At 41.9% G+C, this 25039-nt stretch overlaps 2 protein-coding genes across 5 annotated transcripts in view; one reads left to right on the forward strand and one right to left on the reverse strand.

Moving 5' to 3' along the window:
* Positions 1–25039, forward strand: part of cops3 (COP9 signalosome subunit 3) — a 283931-nt gene that overhangs the window by 26606 nt on the left and 232286 nt on the right. The window lies entirely within an intron of this gene.
* parn (poly(A)-specific ribonuclease (deadenylation nuclease)) overlaps positions 1–25039 on the reverse strand; it is a 160146-nt gene that overhangs the window by 22965 nt on the left and 112142 nt on the right. For all 4 annotated transcript variants that reach the window (XM_070901094.1, XM_070901095.1, XM_070901092.1 and 1 more), the window contains one exon: positions 2288–2477. In XM_070901094.1, the coding sequence (XP_070757195.1) occupies positions 2288–2477 (190 nt within the window). The remainder of the gene's footprint in view (positions 1–2287; positions 2478–25039) is intronic.

Below are 25039 nucleotides of genomic sequence, written 5' to 3' on the forward strand. Positions count from 1 at the left end.
ATTGTTTCAAGTCCTTTCAATCTTTTCCATTTGGAAGGCTGCGCCCATCTTCAGGATTCATCGCCGGTGCACAACGAGAAACTCTTGCACAAGCAAAGCATTCATTACACGGAGACTCGCCCCAATCCTGCCCCCAAACAGTGGGCAATGTTAAACAGACGAGCCTGCCCAGGTCCCATCTTACTCACGTCTTGCCCCCAATCTCTCTGCTTTCCTGCTACCTCCGCCCCTCCCAAACATCGAGACAGTCCCAAGAAACACTCGATGGCCTCAGTCAGTGAGAGCAATCAAGGCTTCGACGACATTTCCCAGATGCTCCCAAAGACCACGCTCTGCTGCACTTCGAGAAATCTCCATCTCGTTCATAATGAGTTCGATGTCTTCCTTCTTGATTGTCACTTTTGCCAGCTCTTTCTTGTTTGCCATCTCTAGGTCCGAGCTCAGGATCTCCTTCTCCTCTACATATTCGGTCACCCACTCCAGGAGCCCATTTGGCCAGGGCTAGGGGCAGCGTGTTTCAGGCCCCTCCCACACAGCCTGCAGAGTTTCGGGGGCGAGGAGCTACTGCACATGTGTGCACACTCTAGCACGCATATGCAGAGGTCCCGGCACTGTTTTCAGCGTTGGAACCTGGCTCCGCTCCCCACTGGATGTGGTACGGTACGCCGAGCCAGAAGACATCCTGAGGAGCGGGGAGAATTCCTCGGTAAGTTTTAGGCGCGCTTTTTGTTTGAGGTGCGCCGTTCTAAGTGTCGCGGCAAACTTAGGCCCGATATGTGAGTACACGTGTCTACACATTAAAGTCTACCAAGATAATGCAAAGGACACCAGGTTCAACATTTTGCAATGGGGATGGAGTATAAAAGCAGAGAAGTCCTGCTACAACTGTATAGGGTTTTGGTGAGGCCACACCTGGAGTACTGTGTACAATTTTGGTTTCCTTATTTAAGGAAGGATATACTTGCATTGGAGGCAGTTCAGTGAAGGTTCACTAAGTTGATTCCTGAGATGAAGGGGTTGACTTATGAAGAAAGGTTGAGTAGGTTGGGCCTATACACATTGGAGTTTAGAATGAGAGGTGATCTTGTTGAAACATATAAGATACTGAGGGGGCTTGACAAGGTAGATGTAGAGAGGATGTTGCCCCTCATGGGGGAATCTAGAACTAAGGGACATCGTTTTAAATGGGCGACCCCTTATTCTGAAACTGAGATGAGGAGGAATTTCTTCTCTCAGAGGGTTGTGAATCTTTGGAATTCTCTGCCCCAGAAAGTTGTGGAGGCTGGGTCATTGAATATAATTAAGTGATAAGGGAGTGAAGGGGGAGCGGGTAGGGAAATGGAGCTGAGCCCAAGATCAGATCAGCCATGATCTTATTGAATCTCGAGGGGCCAAATGGCCTACTCGTATTTCTTATGTTCTTATGTTATGTTCTTAAAATCAAGACCTTTCTTCACATCCAGATTTATCAAACTTTGCAATCCAAAACAACCCGTTTCCCCAAAACCTGCAAATTTAGTGGGTTCCTACAAAGAAATGACCAGTCCAAAACCAGCTTGCACCTAAACTCTCGAGCAAGAGTCCCCAATTGTACATTAAAATATGCTAATTTTCACATTCCACTTTCCAAATTGAGTCAGCAGACAATTTTGAGGGTTATAATAGAATTGGTTTAATAAAATGGGCTTCAAAATTTTGTAGTCTTCGTAAACTGCAATTCAAGTTACGGCAATTAGTTAATTTATAGTATTATTAATCATTTAAACCATCAAGCTATTCAACCAGATATAGCCCATGGCAATTTCAATGAAATCCCTAGTTCTTCAAACATGAACTCCATCAGGAAAATATGACTGTTAATGTTTCAAACTGTCTACAAGTAACATTTCCAGATTGAGCGTTTAATTAAAAAGCATTAGTGTCAGAAGGGTTAATTTGCTTTGTTTTCCTTAATGGCTTTTCTTTCCAAAATGAGAAATACCATGGCTACAATACAACTCCTAACAATGTGTTCAAACATTCATAGAATGCAAGTTCATTTAGAAATGTGCCAAATAGCTGTTTAATTCATAAATTGTGAAATTAAAACATTTAAGGCGAGAGCTGTAACAGAATGCTTTCACTTCAGTTTACAAAAACAGAAATTCTGTAACCCACAACTCCAACTAACACTGAATTGATATTTCATTAAAAAAAGTTACGAAACACAAAATCAGCAGGCATTGTTTACATGTTACTGTGGATTTGCTCGTAAATACAGCTATCGTTTCAGTTTGTTAACACTCACCTGCTGAAATCAAACATCTGGCTAAGGTAAGGTTGTGGGGCGTACTGGGTCTTTAGCCTCTTCCTCTCCACTTCTCGCCAGCTTTCCTCCGTCCATTTCCGCTTGGTTTGTTTCTCCTCCTGCTTCTTCTCAACATACTCTGCATAGGTCTGGATTCGGTAACTCTCTGCATATCTGCTGGTGTTTACAGCTATAATGAAGTACAGATGAGAGAATTTGAAGAATCAGGCCCAAAAAGTTAAAGATGTTCTCCAGATAGAGCTGAGACAGGAGAAGTTTAAAGAAAAGTTTAACGTGAACTTTGACACATTACCAATTTATGGCATTTTGGCTGTGCTTCAGCCTGTTGTGCATTACGGTTTTCAAATCTACTGTACGCTCTCTTTCGCAAGTGTAAAAAAATGACATCTTTTAATATAAAAATTGCAAGATATCAAGAAGGTCTGTTCCATTTCCACTATGTCCATTTGTATATGCATTTTGGTGGCTGCTCTGTACCTGAGCGTATCACTTCTATCTCCTTTTTTTCCTCTTATCTTTACCCTTTTTGGGATCTTCTCTCCTGTCTTCACCCTTTCCCGTCACCAAATCACACTACCTTTCATTTCTCCTCTTCCATACTTCGCTGTCCAAAATTCCTACCTCAACCCTCCACTATTCTTCTGCCTTCCTACACTCCTGCCATGATTTCAGGCTTGAATCCCTCAAATAAGCCCACAGCTTCCTGTTTTCCCCCCTCGGCATTCACTGAAGGGCTCATCGAGGCACATGTCGCTGCCTCATGAGCAAAAACCCCAAATGCCTCATCCTCCTCTCAACAACATTTCCACCCAGCACACCCACAGTGGGCTAATCTTGGCAACCTCCTGCGCGTTCCACTCATTCCTCCCACTACTGACTCCATGGATTCTACCAGCAGATCAACAATCACCACCCTCTTTATATCTCCCTCCAGAATGTATAAACAAGACCTTTCCCAACCATTACCTCCTTATGCGCGATTGCACAGACATCATGGCCTTGACAGAACTTGGCTCACGGGTGATCAGATCTTGTCTCTTGCCAGACTCCCTGCCTGGTTATACTTTCTACCACATGTCCCACCAAAACTGCCAGTGTGGCCCTGATCACCAAATTTTGCCATGTTCTCCCCCCCTACTACTTTAGCACCATTTTCTCCATTGAGCACCTCATCTTATACCACACCTCTTGCCTCTCTTTTAAAATCCTCATTCTCTACCATTTGCCAAAGGCTCACATCACACCAAGATCTCCTCACTCACTTCCTTCCCCAGCATTTGCAAAGAGCAACTACTCATCAGTGGTGATTTCAATTTCCATCTCAACTCGTCTTGCCCTTTCTCCTCGGAGTTCACTGCCCTCTTGTTCCCCTTTAACCTCCCACTCCATCTGAACTCACCTACCCACGTGGCCTCTCGATTCTCATTGTTTCAATCACAGACAAGGCCATCTCTGAATACTTCCTTGTACCCCTTAACACTGCTGCCCCTCCCCCCCCCCCCCAAACAACGCCAGTTGCTGAGTCCTAGAAAAAACCTCTTCCGCCAAGCCACATACAACGGCATCGTACAATCACAGTGGGTGACTGAACTTGCATCCCATCATTGTGAAGCAACCGAAACACAAGAAAATTCAACCTGAAAGCATGGGTTCATTGCACAGAAGCCACGAGAATGGTTGGAAACAATGCACAAACCAGTGAGGAGAAAATAAAGAAGTCTGCTGCTCTACTTGGAGAATTGGTTCCCCCTGAATTTGAAGGATGAAGTGGAGTGGTCGAAACAGCACCCCCCCCCCCTCCCCCGCCTTCAAAGATGTTAAATAGTCGTCAAAGATGGGATCTCATTTCCAAGTTCACAATTTGAAAAGCACAGTTTTATCCGTGTGCTCTACCAACTGTCAAACAAGTAGGATTTTAAGAGGCTAACCGCTAAATCACTGAGGCAAACAGCTTCACAAGTTAAAAGGTGGTGAATATACATAAAGGCTCCCACTGGTTACTGGAGACAAAGAGGCTGTAAGGTGTTAATTGAAGCAGCTTCAGCTATGCTCTGCCACCCAATTATAAAGCCACTACATGATATCAGTTGCCTTGACACAATCCAACATCAGCTGCACCCTAGGCAAATTTCAGGAAATGCGGATATCCAAAAGAAACATATTGCTGCTGGTTAGGGTTGTAACTTAAATCGGTACTACATAAATGAACACCTTTTAAAATATATATTTAATGTTGTATGCAGATCAAGAGAACAATTTACCAACATTATTTCAAGCCAAAGCTAGTTTTCAGCACTCTGCCTTTGATGTACGTGCCAAGTCTTGGCACAATGCCATCACTCCAGCAGATGAATCAGCACATTAAACTGGCTCTTTAGTGTGCCGTGTCCCATTGTGACTCAAACTGTTGGAGAGTACCGTATTCTAGTTTGCTAAATACTATTGAACAATGTGAGAAATATTTCTCCCTATGTATGAATGCCTCTTCAAATTTAGAAAAATAAGGGATTTTGTTCAAAACAAATTCATCCAACTAAAAAAACACACAAAAATGATCAAAAGGAAAGCAAAATAAACTAAGGTAAATCATTAACCTAAAAGCTGTATTATGACACAACTTAGGAGTTACCAATCCAGTTGAACCCATTGCCCTGCTGAAAAAAATTGGAATGACGTTAGATGCAATAAATCTTACAGATAGAGGTTCGTAATAGGAATGGTTATGGCAAAATTTACTGTTAGGAAAAGACTCAAAATTACTCTGCTGGTCTGTCCACAGAAAACAAGGAAGTCTCGGAGTTTAATGTGGCCTCCAGAGTCATCTGCAGCCAACCTCTTGTTGGGTTTCAAACCATCTAGAGGCAGCAGTGTCACTTTGTTTGCACATCTATGGACTGTTGTGGATTACAATGGGGCTGAATTTGCAGTCGGAGGTTCTAACCTACAAAAGATCTACGAACTTATCCGATGGTCCCGGAGGTTCGAACACACGCTCCTGAGCCTCTATGCATAGGCTTGTATCGAGGCCCACGTTGCCCAGAGGTTTTCCCAACCAAAGAAGGGAATCTCCATTCATGCCTACAGGGATTCTATATGTATGGAACTCCCATAAGTATGAATGGGGATTACATAAAAAATAAATATACATATCAAAAAACAAACATTTAAAATAATTAAAATGGCATTTAATTAAATATTTAAAACAAAAATGTAATTTGTTGAAAAATTAATTTACATGTTTTAACAGGGCTAAAAATAAACTTATATAAATGATTGCTAACATTTCATTTATTTTTAAAACTCTTATGCTGGTAAAAACAGGCCTTGCACCTGCTTTTACCAGGAGTAAGAATTTCACGGGCATTTGCTGGCAGAAGTTGGGCATATATCCCAACTCTCTGCCAGCGAATAACCGTTTCCCGGGGATTCGTACAATTTGTCAAGAGAATGCTTGACAGATCGCAAGTTCCGGGTTTTAGTGCATGTGCAGCACATGTCTAGACCGGAACTTGTGCGGCCCCTACAGGCACTTGTGCACCTCATACGTGCCCGGAGAGGCCGCAAATTACAGCCCATTGTATTTAAATAGCGAATTCTTGAGCATACCTGATTATAATCGCTCAACCATTGGTGGCTGTGCCTTCTGTTGCCTAAGCTCTGGAATTCCCTGCCGAAACCTCTCCGCCTCTCATTCCTCTTTTATGACACTCCTTAAAACCTACCTCTTTGACCAAGCTTTTGGTCTCCTGCCCTAATTTCTCCTTAGGTGGCTTGGTGGGGGTGTCAAATTGTTTTGTCTTCGAATACTCCTGTGAAGCGCCTTGGGACGTTTTACGACATTAAAGGCGCGATATAAATACAAGTTGTTGAAATTACTGATTGAAGCTTTAATCCTAGATGTATTGAGAGTTTACATTTACAGTACAGCAATTAATAGTGCATTTATTTCACCACATTGTTGATGACTGCATTCCTGCACATGACAAACTGCAGTGGAGACAGAAAGACAAACATATATTTATATAGCACCTTTCATGACCACTGGACGTCCCAAAGCGCTTTACAGCCAATGAAGTACTTTTTTTTGAAGTGTAGTCACTGTTGTAATTTACACTGAAGGAGAGCCATTGAGAACAAACAGGGCAGATTCATCAGGATAATACCAGAGTAGGGTTGCAAACCATGGTCTGATGTATCCCTGGAGATTTCATTGCATGAGATCCCACTTCTCACACGAAACCCTCATGCGCCTGCCATGGGTCGCCCAATACGCCCAACCTCATGGCACACTGTATCCCCACTCCCATTGGAAAACAAACAGATTATGACTCAACTAGATGATTCTCGACTGTCAAACACTCTTCCCGCCCCTCCCCACCCGTCTCATTGTTATAACTACTACTAAGCAAAAAATCAAAAGAAAATAAATTAAAACATTTTTTTTAATGTCCCTATGATTTTTCTTCTGGGTTGCTCGCAGCGGTGACCAGGAGATTCATCTTCAACTCCTGGAGAAATTAAGAAGGATTTTGAGAAGAATGAATAGGAAAAGACTATTTCTTCAGATTGGAGAGTCATTAACAAGAGATCATCAATGCAAAATTCTCCTCGATGAGGGGGAGTGGGGTTAGGAGAAATTTATTTATGCAGAAGGTTGATGGAGCATGGAACATTTTACCACTAAGTGGTTGAAGCAGAAGGTTTTACATATATTAAAAAGAAAATGGAAAAATATTTGAAACCAAGGAAGATACAAAGTTATGGGGAAAGGGCAGGGTGGTGGGATTAGTTTTAGACCTCTCTAGCAAAGTGCCAGCGCAGACACAATGGGCTGAATGGCCTTGTACTGTTATAAACTTTTATCGTTTAAGCTACATATTAAAAATAGTAGGGGACCTCTAGACACCATACAGCATCAGAGACCAACATCTTTGTAGATCTTGTGAACTGCTATGTTCTTGGGTTCCTACTTACATGAAAAGATAAGGAGCTGCCTACCTTCTGCACAAAAATTATTATTGGCCTCCAAAAGCTTTGATTGGAAGCATTGACAAAGAAAAGCAAATGGAGGGGAAAGTAAGAGTGGTGCAAAATGCTGGTGATCTTCCAAGTTCTACTCTTCTGGGACACTCCCTCAACTGCTAAAGATGCCTAAAATCACAAATGGCGATACTACTGGACTGGTACATGCAGTTTTTCTAATTCAGCTGCTGTGGAATCCACCCCATCATATAAAGGGTAAGTTCCCCACAGCACCAGGACCCCAAAACAAAATGGCAGCAGTTATGGAATACAAAATTCACAATTAGCTTTATACTGTTAATAATTATGTAAATACAATTTTTTTTAAAATGCCTGCGTAATCATGTCATTTTACAATTGGAACAAAAAGTGTCTGAATCTCAAGGTAATAGTCCTCACTATTGTCCTTATGAGATGCACAACATTAAAAACAATGACCTTGATGTGGGGATAAGAAATAGGACAGGAGGAAGTATAACTAGATCAACAATATTTTAAAAAGGTGATGACTGACTGTCCAAGATTTAAAAAAAAAATAATGGCTCAAAAGTCAAATCACAATGTCCCCATATCATAATTAATGTTTCAGGTTTGCTTGTGCATTGGTTCAGTGAGTGTTTACAGGAAGTAGTGCTGCTGTACTGACCAGGGAACTTCAACATCTAATTCTTGGTCTACGCTAAATTATGTGATCTCATCAGGACAGCAGCGGGGGCACAGTTGAGGGGGGGGCGGGAAGGGGGAGAAATTACCCATTGCTGGAACTGTGTGGGGGGAATACCAGGACAAGATTAAACTCAGTTATAATGTCCCGCTCCAGCGTCAAACTGCTTGCAGCTGCTCAGTCAAGGCTCACGCATAAATGAAATGATCACTTTTGCAGGGTAGTAGAGGGTGCCTGTGGAATTGTACCCCAGCAGTCAGCCTCTGTAGGAAAGATGGGGAGATAATTGATAAGGAGAAAAAATATTACAAGTGATCACAATTAAAAGGATGGCCCAACAAGCATATGACTCTTGACCAAGCCTCAAGAATGTCAATTCAGCATACAATACTTTCAAGAATTCTTCCAAAGCCAACAAAATCACCCCACCCCCCACTGTTGCTGTTGATGATTTAGTGGGAAGGAATGCATGGAGCACTGCTTAGTTACTGACTCACTACTGCCCTTTCAATTAGAAATTTAAACCCCTTAAGGAAACTGTTCCATGTTCCTGTCTGAAACATGACAAGATGCTTTACACACAGTCCACAAGCTGAGGATTGAGTGGTTGTGCACTGACAATGGCAGCACTTTTCAATTTGCATTGTACCTGTATTCTCCTTTAAAAAATTAATTCAATCTTTTGCTTAAATGGGAAAGTCATGACTGAGGGAAAATATCTCAGGTTAAGTTTCCCGTCACCATGTTTAGAGATAATGACCCCACTCTACACTCCCCACCCCCCAAAATCAGTTCAAAATCAAAACCTTACCATTAAAATCTGTCAACTCTCAAGGCCGTTAAACGGTGACTGATTAACAAGTCTGTGACTTATTACAATGACCAATTTTCAAGCTATAAACACATACAGAACGTTAAATATTATTCTACAGACGTAAACGTAACAAATAAAAAGTTTAAAATAAGCCATGGTCTTTCTCACAATCTGGCCATTCATTTTAGAGGCTGGTACGATTGTGTACAGCGCAAAACATAACTAAAATACATGGACACAGCAGAAAAAGAATATATTCCTGTGCTTTTTATGTTTGCCTGTACTGTTTCACAAATGCTTCAGGAACTTCAGCAGTTTCACAAACTATCTAACTGCAGGAGTTCTAACTAGTTAATCTTGTTTCACAAACTAGATGATTTTACGCCATTATTTTGTACACCTACTACTTCTAGTTTATCTCCCATTTTATTTTTGTATTTGACATATCAAAGTATCAAAATTCTTAATAACTACTGTGTAGTGTGAGCCATACTAAGACAAGCTTTTAAAATTACCTCAACTGCAAGGACTATAATTATATTTAAACCAACTTAAAAAAAAATGTCTTGTGATCCTACACCGCTCTGCTGTTTGCACAATGACCAACTGCAAAGATGAAAATGTTGGCAAGCTACCATTGGGATATGAACTAAAATCGCATCAACTGTTTAATAGTCACTCTTCACTTGAATAGAACACTGTAAGAAGGACAGACTCTTGCTGTGTGGCAGATGATGACTCAGCTCTTGTGAGCCACTAAGTCTCAGAAGAACACAGTGGCAACAACCCAAGGCAGACTCCCCAATAGCTGCATTATCACACCTGTCCAGCCATCTGTTTAGGCCAGAGTGATTCATTAATCTCTGGGGTGTGTTCTAGTCATTACTGTTGCCACTCCCTGCTGATTAATCTTAGCAATTGCACACACTCACTCTGCTTTGATAGCTCTCTTGCACTTCATTTATTGGTCGCAGCTGCTTTTGAACCTGGCTCTACACATTTGCATTTCACGACCAGTGAAACCACCGTTTATATTGGATTATTTCAGAGGAAGCGAGAGCGGTGGATAAAAATCTGGCCTCCAACTTGTCTCCCGACTGCATCAGGTTTCGGAGCCCTTACTGGTGTGGTGGCTCCTCTCCCTGCAGCGTTTAAAATACATGCGAATGGCTGCACATGCAGGCAGCACCGATACGGTTTATGAAAGAAACTCCTTTTTTTATTCCGCCAGTTTTAGACTAGGTTGCCACAGCACCAGTGAGCACTTACTGACTCCAGTTTGGGCACCGGTGCCCAAGGTGGGCAGGAAGTCAGTATAGTACCAAGTTTTTGGGCTGCCAGTTACTTCCATTTAGCTTTCCCACAACTGTAAACTGTGGCAGAGTGAAAGCAAAGTAAAGTTTCTTCTGCCAGTAAAGTGCTAAGTTTCAGGAAATTGGATATTTGTAAATATGCAAAAAAGTAATCAAAATGCATATGGTTTCTTCACCAATTATAAACAAGGGGTTACCAAGACAAAACCCGATGAGGGGAAATTCTATAATGTTTTGAAGATTAATTCGATAATTTGAAAATAGATAAACATTTTTGCTATACACATAGAAGAAAAGGCTTGCACATACAAAGCACTTTAGCCAATTAAGTATTTTTGAAGTGTAGTCACTATTGTAATGTGGGAAACGTGGCAGGCAATTTGAACACAGCAAGGTCCCAACAATGTGATAATGGCCAAATTATCTGTTTTAGTGATGTTGGTTGAGGGATAAATATTGGCTCGGACAAAATGATGTCATGGGATCTTTTACGTTCACCTGAGGGGGCTCATCCAATAGACAGCACTTCAGACAGTGCACCACTCCTTCAGTACTGTACTGGACTATCAGCCTAGATTTTGTGCTCAAGTCTCTGAAGAGGGACTGGCATTCTACCAACTGAGCCATGGCTGACACCTAATAATTCCAGAACCAAGGCGTATATACCCAATAAAGGAAAGCTGAAATACACAGATTGGAACTCACACTTGCACTTAGGACTGACTTACAAAACCAGAGATGCTGTCAAAGGACAGCATTTAGAAACTGATCCAGAAAGTAGTACAGCACAGCACAAGTGGACCTTCCAGAGATGTCATCAGCAGAACAAAACAGGTTCTACCAACTACCTAGCTAGACTTTGCTTTGATTTATTAAATGGAGTCTCGTTGGCGAACATTTGTCTCGACATTCTGGTGCCTTCTGCGTCGTTCGTAAAACAATGCAAAGCTCTAACATCCAAACAATGGAACACAAGTTTCAACTCAAAGGCATGCAAAGTTAAACAGAGGGGATTGTAATGTGCTGTGACAAATTGTGATTCTTAGTAATTGCACGACCAAAGAAAAGGATGCATGATAATAAGCCTCCATTGTACCATGACTTGCAGTTGAACTGCACCGAATTGTTACAGAAATAGTTAGAGCACAAGTCAATCTAGGGGTGCAACAAAGTTGCTTTAAGCTTCAAGAGCAGACAACGAGGCCCTACAGCTCGAATGAATTTAGTGGTCAATGCGGGAGTGCTCATAACTGGTAAAAAAATCCAGCAATGGCTTAGAAGAAAAATCTACCTGGGGAAATGTGGGATCAGAGTCAAAGAACAAATAAAATGACTACCCTGTATTGGAAAATAGCCAACTGACAAAAGCAGACATGGAGCAGGATAGGGCTCAGGAGCTGAATTTTCAGATCTAAGGGCTCAATTTTCCCCAAGCCCGTTTTCTGGCATATTGCCAGAGCTATGCCTGTTTTTCTAGACCAGAAATGCACTGGAAATAATTTGACAAAGTTTCCCCGATGTATAATTCAAATTTGGCGCCGTGCTGCGTGTCCAGTCGCCTCAGGGGGTGGAGACCGCTGTCTGCACCGAAAAACGATGCCGCACCTTCTGCGCATACGCGGGAAAAAAAAGTTACGTTTTTGTCGTCGTTGCAATGGACGCGCATGCGCAGCAAGCTCAGATTTAGCAATCGGCCATTTTTAAAGAGCCAGTTGTGTGCGCGAGAACGTTGAGTGATGGGAAAAATCGCAGCTGCAGCAGTTCACGATACAACGCGATGCAAGGACCAAGAATTTCTTACAGGAAGAAGTGGAGGCACTAGTTACTGTGATTGAGAACAGATGGCAGGAGCTGGACACCAGCAGAGGTCACATAAAAGTTCCACCCAAAAAAATGAAGAAACGCTGGAACCAAGTTGCAGAAGATTACTGTGCAATGGTGACCACCACAAGATCTGGAGGCCAGTGTAAAAAGTAGTGCCAAGACCTTGGTCAAGTAGTTAATGTAATAAATATTTTCCATTTATTCAATGGAATTGCATTGTAAATGTGACCATCTGTATATGTCCCACCCAGTAGCAAGACACCCTCTTTAAAAAGTTAGGTTTTCATCTTTGCAGAGGAAGGCGGTACATAATAAAAGGGAAAGAACTCCATCAGGAGGAGGCCTGGCAAATCTGCACCCACTGACACCCTTGGAAGAGAGGTTCGCTGTTTTGATGGGTCCTACTTAGAAAAAAGCAATCAGTTCTGCACAAGCTGGGCCCACACTCGAGGGAGAGGGTAAGTCCTGCAAATTCGTCATGGTCCTTCAAATCAGCCTGCTGCCTGGCTTGCGACGTGTGAGCCTACTCATGCCACCCATTCTGCCCCCTCCTCTGCTGCTAACCATTTGACTGTTGTATTACATTTTGCAGAATTTGAGGCCAACCCTGACGATGCAGAAGAAGATTCAGACGCGGATGAGCCTGAAGAAGAGAACATCTTCCAATCCAACCCTCCAGACCAAGAACATGAGGGTAAATGGGAGGGAATGGAGCTGGATGACTCCCGCTGTTGTACTGACTTTGGAGGAGGTGCCGCTCATGGAGGTGACAGCTCCTTTCGTGACTAGTAGTTTGAATTCTAGTAGGACATTCCATGGTTTCACACCTTCTGAGGTTGCGGGTCCCAGTGGTGGGGTGCAGTGAGACACATCCGTGGGGAGGAGGGGAAGGAGAGCTCGACCCCACTCTCCTGAGTTGCAGGATCTAACAGATGTGGTTCAGATGATGGCAATGAATGTGGAGAGCACTGACCTTACCCGATCACTCCTGGACGGTATCAGTGGGGGGGGGGGGGGGGGGGGGTGTCGAGGGGGAAAGAGAGTGATGAGGTAGCAGGACCATCGGGAGTAGTAACAGCAATAACACGAGAAATGGGAACGATATCCGGAACCATCAATGAGGGGATAGTGGCCATGAGGGAGCGAACGTCAGAGGTAACTGATGTGTTGTCAGTGGCCATCAGGGAGGAAATGTCAGAGATACTGCAAACACAGTCACTGACCATGAGGGAGGGAATGTTGCAGGTAGTTCAGACAGTTTTGCTTAACATGAGGGAGGGAATGTTGCAGGCAGTTGAGACACTGTCAGGCGCATGAGGGACGGCATGTTGGAGTTAGCTGCTGCAATAAGGGAACACAATGGACGCGGGGTCCGGACGACAGTATCAACTGTCACTCCCACGCCAATCCCCACACCAGTCTCTGAAGAGCCCAAAGCCGGGCCCTCCAAATTGCCGCCTGACTCCGATGCCATCGCCACGCACTCCCCCCCTCAAGAGGTGCGCAGTACCAGAAATGTAAGAATGAATAAGCTTGGTACCAAACCCAGAAACACTGCGCCACCGCCTGCGGGCAGGGGTGGTGGAGTGTCCAAGGCCAAGCGCAGGTGGTCTTAGAATAAGGGGGAGGAGAGGTGGGTGCGTGCAGCCTTTCTTTGCTGTTGTTGTTATTATTATTGTTGTTACTGCTGCAACTGTTCTCAAATTAAAGGTTTTTTGTAAGTTAGGTAAATTTACAAGTTTAAAAGTTTGTAAGTGATCTTAAAGAGTGATCTTAAAGTAAAGTTTGATACAAGAATAATTTTATTAAGTACAAAATGTTAAACTTGTGAAAATATATTTTACATTAAAACTGAATCATGTTCCGTAATGTTGTTTTGTGTTAATGGAACAGCTCCAAACAGTAAACATGGTCCACGTGGAATAGTTGTCGCTGAGCCCTCAGGCATCAATAAAGCGTTCACGGATGAGCTGTTGGCGTAAGGCCCGAGCAATCGTTAAAGGGGCACGATTCCTCGCCCTTCTCCACCGTCGTGCTCCGGCCTCAGCTTCCTCATCCTCATCGTCCTCCTCCTGCACATCATCTGCATCTCCCACATCATTATCAGCTGCTCTCACCTCAGGTGGGTCTTCCACTACCAGCTGCTGCTGCCTCATGATGGCTAAGTTATGCAGCATGCAGCACACAACAATGAACTGATCGACAATCTTAGGGGAGTACAGCAAGTAGCCTTCGGAATGGTTCAGGCATTCGAAACACTGTTTCAAGATGCCAATGATCCTCTCTATGATGCTGTGCATCGCAATGTGCGACATGTTGTATTCACGGTCAGCTTCCGTCCGGGTTATGCGTAGGGGCGTCATGAGCCAAGTGGCGAGGCCGTACCCTTTGTCTCCCAGTAGCCAGCTCTGCCCGCTGCTGAAACATGGCAGATATAATACTGTCACATAGGATAATCGCATCATGGGTGCTCCCAGGGTATCTCGCATCAACTGTAATGATGCGATGCATGCATTCTCACATGAGCTGCACATTCACGGAGTGGAAGCCTTTTCTGTTCCTGTACATCTCGGAATTCTCCAAAGGTGCTCGCAAGGCGATGTGGGTACAAGCAATGCAGCCCTGTACCTTTGGGAAGCCAGCAATCCTGGAGAAGCCCACAGCCCTGTCATGGATTGATTGAGCGGTCATAGGGAATTTTATGAAGTTATTCCTCCGCACACACTCACCTGGCGAATGGAGACATGTGTTGCATGTTGAGAGATGGCGCACACATCCCCAGTTGTCGCTTGAAATGAGCCGGAGGCATAGAATGAAAATGCAGCTGTAACCTTCACTTCAACTGACAAAGCAGTCCTCCTGATGCTTCTAGGTTGCAGGTCTGCTTTGACCAACTCTCAGATCTCAGTTACAACTTCTTTGTGGAAACGAGCTGTCCAACAGTCTGCATCACTCAGGTGGAGATACGAATGCCCATCTTGATATACCTGAGGTGGGTCAGGCCTCCTGCCCAGCACCCTACAGGCTCTGATGTTCCTGATGCGATGAAGTTGAATCAATTGTCTCCTATGTAGCAGCATGATGCAGAAGGCTCGCTCAAGGTATGGCATTGTCAGTATTGCCCCCATACTTAAATTTAACCTTTGAAAGAAGCTCAAAACAGCATGAAAGCAGGCAGGCAGGACAGATTTGCAGCTCTCTCTCTCTCCCCAAGATCTGTATGAATGGACCACACCTAAGGTCTTATGACTTCTCCTCTCTTCCCCACCCCCACCCCCCTCCCCCTCCCCCTCCCCCTTAACTAATTGCAGTCTTGTGACTTCTCCTCTTTTCCTCTCCCCCCGGCCAACTAATTGCAGTCTTGTGACTTCTCCCCTTCTCTCTCCCCTCGCCCCCCCACCACTCATTGCAGTCTTCACTGCAGAAGGTTTACGATCAGCACCTTGCTCCCCGGGCTCAAAGCCTTCCGATTGGCACCTTGCTCTCTCTACCATCCCCCCAGTTTGATTTCTAGCCGAGCCTCAAGCCCAGGCATGGAGCCGATTCTGCCAGCCAACGCTACAGCCCTCCAGCACTTTTTCAAGACAGTCGTTGGTAGCATGTGTGTGAGAGTAAAAATAGAGAAAACTTCTGAAATCCAACAAATTTACACTTACTATGTTAACAGGTAAAAAAAAAAGTTAAACTTTATTATTGATTTTGACAGTGTTCTTGACTCCTTTCAAAATCTTCGATTTTAAAACAATGGTGTCTTTCGGTGACGATTTTTCAATGTGCGCTGGTTTTCTTAAGTGCCCAGAAAATTTTTCGGGAGTGGCCAAATACGCCAACCTAGGAGGAAAAAATGTTGACCAAATTGGGAAAAATTAAAAAAAACGGGACATGAGGGAACTCGCCCCTCCCCATGACGTAAAAAAAAATTGGCCTAGAAAAATCGTAACTAAGTCAGTTACGCCGGCACAGACTGCAGGGGGAAACTCTGGGGGAAAAAAAAACGGCCAAAAAATTGCGCAAATGACCGGGGAAAATAAAGTCCCAAGACCCTGGAAACAAATGTAGCCTCCTGCCTTCATTACAACACTAATTGCCTCCTGATAGTCATGCACCAGCAAAGCGCATTTTAAATGAAATTTGTTCAAGTACTTAAAGCTGTACCTTTGGCTCTGACCCAGGTACAGCCGCCACCATAGAAACGCTATGTATATACTTTTAATAGAGGTTTTAAATGTAAGATTGTTCCTGTGAAATTACTCATCTTTCTGGAAGCACTGGAGATGTTTTGAATAGATTGGAGTACAACAGAAAGTTGTGCAGTATTACTTACAAGACAGTATCCTTATTGCAATCCTGCCTTGTTAAAAAATAAAATGTTAATTGTTTTTGATGTCCATTCCTTTTGCCAAAAGAGGGAGGATATCATCTTTTGAAGTCCAACATTCATCACAAAATATAGATACAAAACACTCTCAGATGCAAGCAAATTTTTTATTTTGGGGACGGGTTTCTTCTCCTTACTGATTTATTATTCACCTGCTGATATTTCAACATAATCATCATCTTCCCAATACCTGGTTGGTAAACATTGCATGGCCTATAGCAGGATTAATAGTCATCTGATGTAACCAAGAAATAACTTTGCATGTAGAACATTGCTTTGCATTCTGTAAAGCCTGAGAATGTGAGATGTGCCCATGAATTAGGGGATTACACAAGAGAATGGTACCTCTTATGATACAGCTGCATTGCAGTCTTGTGACTTCTCCCCTTCTCTCTCCGCGCCCCCCCACCCCCCCCCAACCACTCACTGCAGTCTTCAGCGCCCAGGGCTATAGGGGGGGAGGAACTCAACACAATCACAATAAGCTAATGGGACTAAAGGCAGATTAGTCCCTTCGACCTGATGGCTTGCATCCTAGGGTCTTAAAAGAAGTGGCTGCAGAGATAGTGGATGCATTGGTTGTAATCTACCAAAATACCCTGGATTCTGGGGCCTCCCACCGGATTGGAAAACTGCAAATGTAACGTCCCTATTTAAAAAAGGAGACAGACAGAAAGCAGGAAACTATAGACCAGTTAGCCTAACATCTGTCATTGGGAAAATGCTGGAGTCCATTATTAAGGAAGCAGCAGCAGGACATTTGGAAAAGAAAGTTTCAATCAAGCAGAATCAACATGGTTTTATGAAAGGGAAATCATGTTTGACAAATTTGCTGGACTTCTTTGAGGATGTACCAAGCAGGGTGGATAAGGGGGAACCAGCGGATGTGGTGTATTTAGATTTCCATAAGGTATTCGATAAGGTGCCACATAAAAAGTTACTGCACAAGATAAAAGTTAACAGGGTTGGGGGTAATATATTAGCATGGATAGAGGATTGGCTAACTAACAGAAAACAGAGAGTCGGGATAAATGGGTAATTTTCCAGTTGGCAAACAGTAACTCGTGGGGTGCTGGATTCGCAACTATTTACAATCTATATTAATGACTTGGATGAAGGAACCGTATGTATTGTAGCCAAGTTTGCTGATGATACAAAGATGGGTGGGAGAACAAATTGTGAGAAGAACACAAGAAATCTGCAAAGGGGTATAGATAGACAGGCTAAGTGAGTGGGCAAAAATTTGGCAGATGGAGTATAATGTGGGAAAATGTAAGGTTATCCACTTTGGCACAAAAAATAGAAAAGCAAATTAAAATTTAAATGGAGAAAAATTGCAAAGTGCTGCAGTAGAGAGAGACCTGGGAGTCCTTGTGCATTAAACACAAAAAGTTAGCATGCAGGTACAGCAAGTAATCAGGAAGGCAAATAGAATGGTGGTCTTTATTGCAAGGGGGAAAGAGAGTATAAAAGCAGAGAAGTCCTGCTACAACTGCACAGGGTATTGGTGAGGCCACACCTAGAGTACTGCACAGTTTTGGTCTCCGTATTTAAGGAAGGATATACTTGCATTGGAGGCTGTTCAGAGAAGATTCACTAGGTTGATTCCAGAGATGAGGGGGTTGACTTAATGAGATAGGTTGAGCCTTTACTCATTGGAGTTCAGAAGAAGGACTTATCAAAACATATAAGATAATGAGGGGGCGCGACAATGTGGATGCAGAGAGGATATTTCCACTCATAGGGGAAACTAAAACTATGGGGCATTGTCTCAGAATAAGGGGCCGTCCATTTAAAACTGAGATGAGGAGGAATTTCTTCTCTCAGAGGGTTGTAAAAATCTGTGGCTTTCTCTGCCCCAGAGAGCTGTGGAGGCTGGGTCATTGAATATATTTAAGGCAGAGATAGACAGATTTTTGAGTGATAAGGGAATAAATGGTTATGGGGAGCAGGCAGGAACGTGGAGCTGAATCCATGATCAGATCAGCCATAATCTTATCAAATGGAGCGACACGGCTCGAGGGGCGAAATGGTCTACTCCTGCTCCCATTTCTTATGTTTTTATGTTAACCGAGGAGATTCAAAGAGGCAAAGAGGTTGAGGGAAGGAACTCAAGAGCTTAGGACCTAGGTTGCTGAAGGCACGGCCGCCAATGGTAGAGCGAAGGAAATTGGGATGCGCAAAAGGCCAGAATTGATGGAGCGCAGAGATGTTGGGAGGATTGTAGGGCTGGAGGAGTTTAGAGAGGGATTGGAACACAAGGTCCTGTTGCTCATCCCCCACCCAAATGGTTTCAATCATCACAACTGACTATTTTCTACTTTGAGGGGGTGGGGTAGGAAGAAAGACAGCATGAAAATCATTAGAGAACCAGGCCAGGCACAGACCCAAATTAAAAAGAAAAATGGGATTTTGTTTTATGTGGTAGGAGAAAGGAAATTCTGGAGGTTGTGGTGCATAAAACTAAAAATGAATAATAAAGTAGCCTGCAGCACATTTACATGGCTTATTTTGCATTTCCTAATTACTTCACTTCAAGTGTTAAATCTACTGAAAATCATTTAATCATTTTCTAATTGCTATAATTTAGTCAAAATGTGATCAAATTTTGTTGGCTGCCAATCCATTTGACATTTTCCAAAGGCCATTTATTTAGTGCGTTTATTTACATGCCAGTGCACAACACCAATTATTGCAGAGGGGTTAACTTTACATTAAGTGGTGTGTTATGTCTAACTTTAGAATACAGGGTATAGCAAATCCTTATACAAGTCAACAGTGTAACCCATTCACCCAGGGGGAAAAGAATCACACAATATCCTCATCCCCGTGTCATATTGTATCCCTGATCCATTCACTTGCTCTTTAACCAATTAAAATGAAGGAAAATTGAACACTTTACAAAGAAGGAATGATTAGGATTTAAAAAACCACACCATGAGGCATTTAGGAGAAGAATGAGGACAATAGCTTGATTATGTAAGGAGAGGGGAAGAAAAAGGAAGATAAACTAAAGCTGAGAAAATAGTGGGGGAATTAAAAAAAAATAGCAGAATGATCAGTGGCCATAAGACCTAGAGTGTGGAAATTGAGCAGGGACAGAGTAAATGTTCACCAAACCAGGGCAAGAGGTAGCACTTAGGCTAGATCTAGCAATTGTCCCAACAGGAACACACGGTATGGTGGCACATTGGGCTGGAGGCAAGCACTAGCTTGAGAACCAACATGCAAAAAAAAAGTGAATTCAGGAGGAGCCATAGGCTCTTAAAACTAGTCAGACTATTTTTATCAGCTTATTCATTCATTGTTTCACTGTTTAAACCTAGCAGTGAGTCACTCGCCTGGAAGGAAACAGTTGGACATTTTAGATTTGAAAAAGCAAATACAGTCAACATTATACATTGAACAACACTACACTAAATTTACTTCAAAAATATGATTAAAGTACAATGGGAAAATGGTGTTGAGAGGCCAAAGAGAGGAAGCGAATGGTATACGGATCTAGACATTTAATATTTATTTCTTCCAAAACAGTTTGCCAACATTTGGGGGGGGGTGGGGGGTGGGTCGAGTTTTAAAAAAAAAACACATTTGCTCGTAGTGGATTTTGGCTGATCTTTTGGAGAGAAAAAACAAACGGCTTACTTGTACTCCGATTAAGAGGGATAAGATGCTAGTATAAACCCATGAACGCTCGATGGGGAGACTGGATGTCAATGCTGAGAAGTGGAAAAACTCCATGTCAAATATTCTTAACCTTACTGAGCACAAAATTCACAAAACAAATGGGAGGTTCATCTATTGTAGCGCTTTTCAAAAAACTAACTCAAAATAGATCGGAATATGGAGTATTTATTTAATGATGCTCTATTTCAACAGCGGAAATTAAATCCTGGCGATGACTGGTGGTGGTAATTTGAAGAGATTAAAACAGGAAGGGAACCTTATTACAAATTAGAAACAGCAGTTCAAATTACACATCCAGCTGAAAAGGGACAACTTCAACCGCAGATTCATTTCCTTCATTCTTTGATTAATTTACAGCATGTTGTAGTATCACAAGTTTTTATGTAGACAACAGTCAACACACAAATTGAGGGAATCAAATGTATACAAAGAACAATGCATTTTGAACAAAAGCTGCAGCACTTGGAGATAAGGGTAGAATGGTAAAAAGTACCAAGACAAATTCTGAAGTACTTGTAAAGTGGAGTTCAGCTGACAGCCAGTTGGGACACTCTCATCACCTTCCCCGCCCCCTTTTAAATATTTCCCTTCTGAGTCAGTTTTAACATCTTATCATCCATTATATGTCAGCTGGTTCTCATGCTCAGGTTCAAATGTGGTAGAGAGAGACTTGTATTAATATAGCACCTTGCATGACTTCAGGATGTCCCAAAACACTTCACTGCCAATAAGGTATTTTTGAAGCAGAGTCGTGGTAGTAAAGTAGATCAAGTGGCAGCCAATTTGCACATAGCAGCCTCTCACAAACACCAATATGATAATGACCAGATCATCTGTTTTTAGTGACAGTGATTGAGGGGAAAATATTGACCAGGACACCTGGGAGAACATCCCTGCTCTTCAAAGTAGTGCCATGTAATTTTTTACATCCAGAGAGGGCAGATGGGCCTTGGTTTAACTTCTCATCTGGAAGATGGCACCTCCTGACAGTGCAGTACTCCTTCAGTACTGCACTGAAGTGCCAGCATAGAATATGTGGTCAAGTCTCTGGAGTGGGACTTGAACATAAGAAATAGGAACAGGAGTAGGCCATACGGCTCCTCGAGCCTGCTCCGCCATTCAATAAGATGGCTGATTTGATCATGGACTTAGCTCCACTTCCCCGCCCGCTCCCCTTATCGTTTAAGAAACTGTCTATTTCTGTCTTAAATTTATTCAGCTTCCACAACGCTCAGAAGAAATTTCTCCTCATCTCTGTTTTAAATGGACGGCCCCTTATTCTAAGATTGTGCCCTCTCGTTCTAGTTTCCCCCATCAGACACAACCTTATTCTAATAATCTCAATACAACAGCATTTGTAAATCACGATTCAGCATGGTAGAAATGCAATCAAGGTGGTTGGATTTATAAATTACATTTTCATGAATCATATTTATTCTGTGCTCAGTTTGACAAGAAATATTTAACAGTTTTGCACCACATGTAGTGACTCTGCTTTCTCCCAAATACTGCTGTCCAATGGCAGTAAAATCAGATATCTATGGCTCTTCTGCAGCAAGAAGTAGTGCTCCAATATTACTTCTTCCTGCATGGTTATGTTTGAAACCAAATATAAGTACCAAAAACCTTGCTTATAGGAGACGAGAGTGGAAGTGAGAGTGGAAACAGGACTTGTGGTTTTGGTAGTGTTTTTTTTAAAAGCTCCAGTGTGTTTTAACTTATTTGTAAAAACTTTACCTGGAAGTCTATCAGCAAGATACCCTTATTAAAAGTTACCAATGTGCCAAATAATTCATGTTTGTACCTCAATTGCCTCAAGGTGGCATTAAACAAAATTGAAAAATAATTCAGGAGTCCTAAACTGCTTAGTTTGCAACGGTTTAATGCAACAATCCATGTGGAGGGACTCCAGTAAATTAAAAAAAAAGGAGTAAGAAGGTCTTCTAATTTTGACGTACAAGGTTTATAAATGTTAAAGAAAAACATGGTATGGCAAATTATTTATGAGTACAACTTGAAAGTAACATTACTTATGCAAAGTTGCAATAGAAGAATGAAAATCTAACATGCTGGACAAAGAACATTTTGTACTTGTAGTGAATAAGCCAGCATTGATGATCAATGATTCCAGCATTTACCTCAGTGCAGTTGATTTTTATGCCCTTGGGTGCACTGAGTAACACTTCCATTCTTCATGCAAAATGCTTAGGTGATTCACAACTCAGATTAACAAATTTGTTTCATCTTGAATCCACAAAATACTATAAATTAAATGTATTAAAATTCTAATAGCAAATGTCTGGTTTACTAGCAACTGTGCTCAGAATGTGGTTTCAGACATTTGCAAAGCAAGACTGTGAGCTTGCCTGTCTGGGCTTACAAAAGTTCACAAAGATTCAGTGACACTTGTTCCTCTATACCATATGTCAACTTCATGTTTTTTTTGAAGAGAGGAGAGGAAATACTTTGTTGAGGGGCAATTCTTAACAGAAGCTACTTGAATCTCGGTGCCACTGGCACAGCACGTTAATACACAGTAGTGCTGGGCTATGATAGTGCAATTTATGGTAATGGATCACCCAAAGGCAGTACAATGTTCCTTTTTTTTTGCACAGCTAAGCAAGACATTGGGTTTATAAAAAGTAGAATCATAGAAATGTACAGCACAGAAGGAGGCCATTCAGCCAGTCATGCCTGTGCTAGCTCTTTGAAACAGCAGTCATGCTTAGTCCCACACCCTCTCTTTCCATCCATAACCCTGCAAGTTCCTCATCCTCAACTACCTGTCCAACTTCCTATTAAGATTATTGATGGAATCAGCTTCCACCATCTTTTCAGATCCTGACAACTTTGAATGAAAACATTTCTCCTCATCTCCCCCTCTTTTTTCAATTATTTTAAAATCTACGACCTCTGATTATTGATGTATTCTATCAAAACCTCTCATCTTGAAACCTTCTATTAGGTCACCTCTTAACTTTCTCTGTTGCAAGGAGAAAACTTTTCCAACTTCTCATAAACAAAGCCCCTCATCCCTGGTAACATCTTGGTAAACCTCAGTATTCTTTCTGTAGATTTGTTTTGTAAAATGTAATTACTAGTATAAACCAATTGAAGTTTACCAATATTACACTCCATTTTTAGTCAATATTAAAAATGGGTTGCTGAAAATTCATGAGACATGGCTACAGTTATAGAGGCATGGCTACATAAAAATCAGGACTGGGAATGAAAACATTGCAGGATATAACATATTTAGAAAAGATAGAGAGGCAAAAAGGAGAGGTGGAGTAGTTGTACTTATTAGGGATAACATAATGGCAGTAGAAAAAAGTGACGCAGTAAGACAAAAATAGAATCCATATGGATAGAGATTAAAGATAATAAAGGATCAATCACACTAATATTGGAAGAGAGGTGGAGGAAGAAATATGCAGCCAAATTAGAGAAATAAAAAAAAAACATAGAATAATAATCATGGGGGATTTCAACTACCCTGATATTAATTGGACAGAAGAGGTAGACAAAGGGGATAAGGGAATGGAGTTCCTACAATATGTACAGAACTCCTTTCTAACCCAATATGCAAAAAGCCCAAGGGAGGATGCGCTACTGGATCTAGTAATGGGGAATAAACCAGAGCAACTAAGAGAAGTAAAAGTAAGGGAAACATCTGGGCAATAATGACCATAATATAATACGCTTTATGATGATAATTGAAAAGGACACAAGTATGACAAAAACCAGGGTAATAGATGGGAGAAAAGCTGATCTGGAGGGTCTGAGAATAGAACTTGGGAAAATAAAATGGATAACAATATTGGCAAAAACGACGTAGAACACCAATAGGAAACATTTAAAATGGTGTTCAACAAAGTGCAGGAACAATATATTAAGCTAAAAAGAAATAACAAACTAAACATTAATGAGATTCCATGGATGAATAAGACCATAAGGGAACAATTGAGGGTAAGGAAAGAGGCATACAGTAAGTACATAGACAGCAGAGGAGTGCATGATAAGGGAGAATACAGAAAGATAAGAAAAGCCAAAAAAACAATTAGGAAGGCAATGAAATTAAATTATCAAGGAACATGAAACAAAATAGTAAAATATTTTACAGGCACATCAAGAAAAAAAGGAAGGTTGGGATGGGAATAGGGCCATTAAGGGATAGACCGGATAATACCACAGGTAACGACAGAGAGATGGCAGAAATATTAAATAATTATTTTGCTTCAGTATTTACCAGAGAGCTAGAACAGGTGGACATGCCATTGGATCATGAGATTAGTAATGAGATAAGTACATTTAAAATAAAAAAGAGGGAATACATTAAATAAACTAATCAAACTCAAAGAGGATAAAACCCCTGGTCCGGATGGATTGCATCCACATATTTTAAAAGAATCTAGGGAAGAGATAGCAGAGGCATAACTACATGTATTTAATAATTCATTTGAAAAAAGTGTAGTGCCAGAGGAGTGGCGGATAGCTAATGTAATACCTATATTTAAGAAGGGGGATAGAACATGTCCAGGGAATTAAAGATCAGTCAACTTAACATCGGTGGTAGGAAAAATAATGGAATCTCTATTAAAGGAGCAAATAGACTGAACAACTAAAAACCAAAAATATAAAATGAATAGTCAGCATGGATTTCAAAAGCGAAAATCTTGTTTGACCAATCTCATTGCATTTTTGAATAGGGAACAGAGAGAGTAGAAAATGATAATGCAGTAGAAGAAATTTATCTAGATTTTCAAAAGGCCTTCAATAAGGTACCCCATAATAGACTTAACATAAGAAATAGGAGCAGGAGTAAGTCATACGGCCCCTCAAGCCTGCTCTGCCATTCAATAAGATTGGCTGATCTGATCATGGACTCAGCTCCACTTCCCCGCCTGCTCCCCATAACCCCTTATTGTTTAAGAAACTGACTTGATGAACAAGGTCAGAGAATGCGGAGTCAGGGGACAAGTAGCAGAATAAATAGCTAGCTGGTTTCAAGACAGAAAGCAGAGAGCAG

The sequence above is a fragment of the Pristiophorus japonicus genome, chromosome 15, assembly GCF_044704955.1.
Source record: "Pristiophorus japonicus isolate sPriJap1 chromosome 15, sPriJap1.hap1, whole genome shotgun sequence".
NCBI classification, from domain to species: domain Eukaryota; kingdom Metazoa; phylum Chordata; class Chondrichthyes; family Pristiophoridae; genus Pristiophorus; species Pristiophorus japonicus.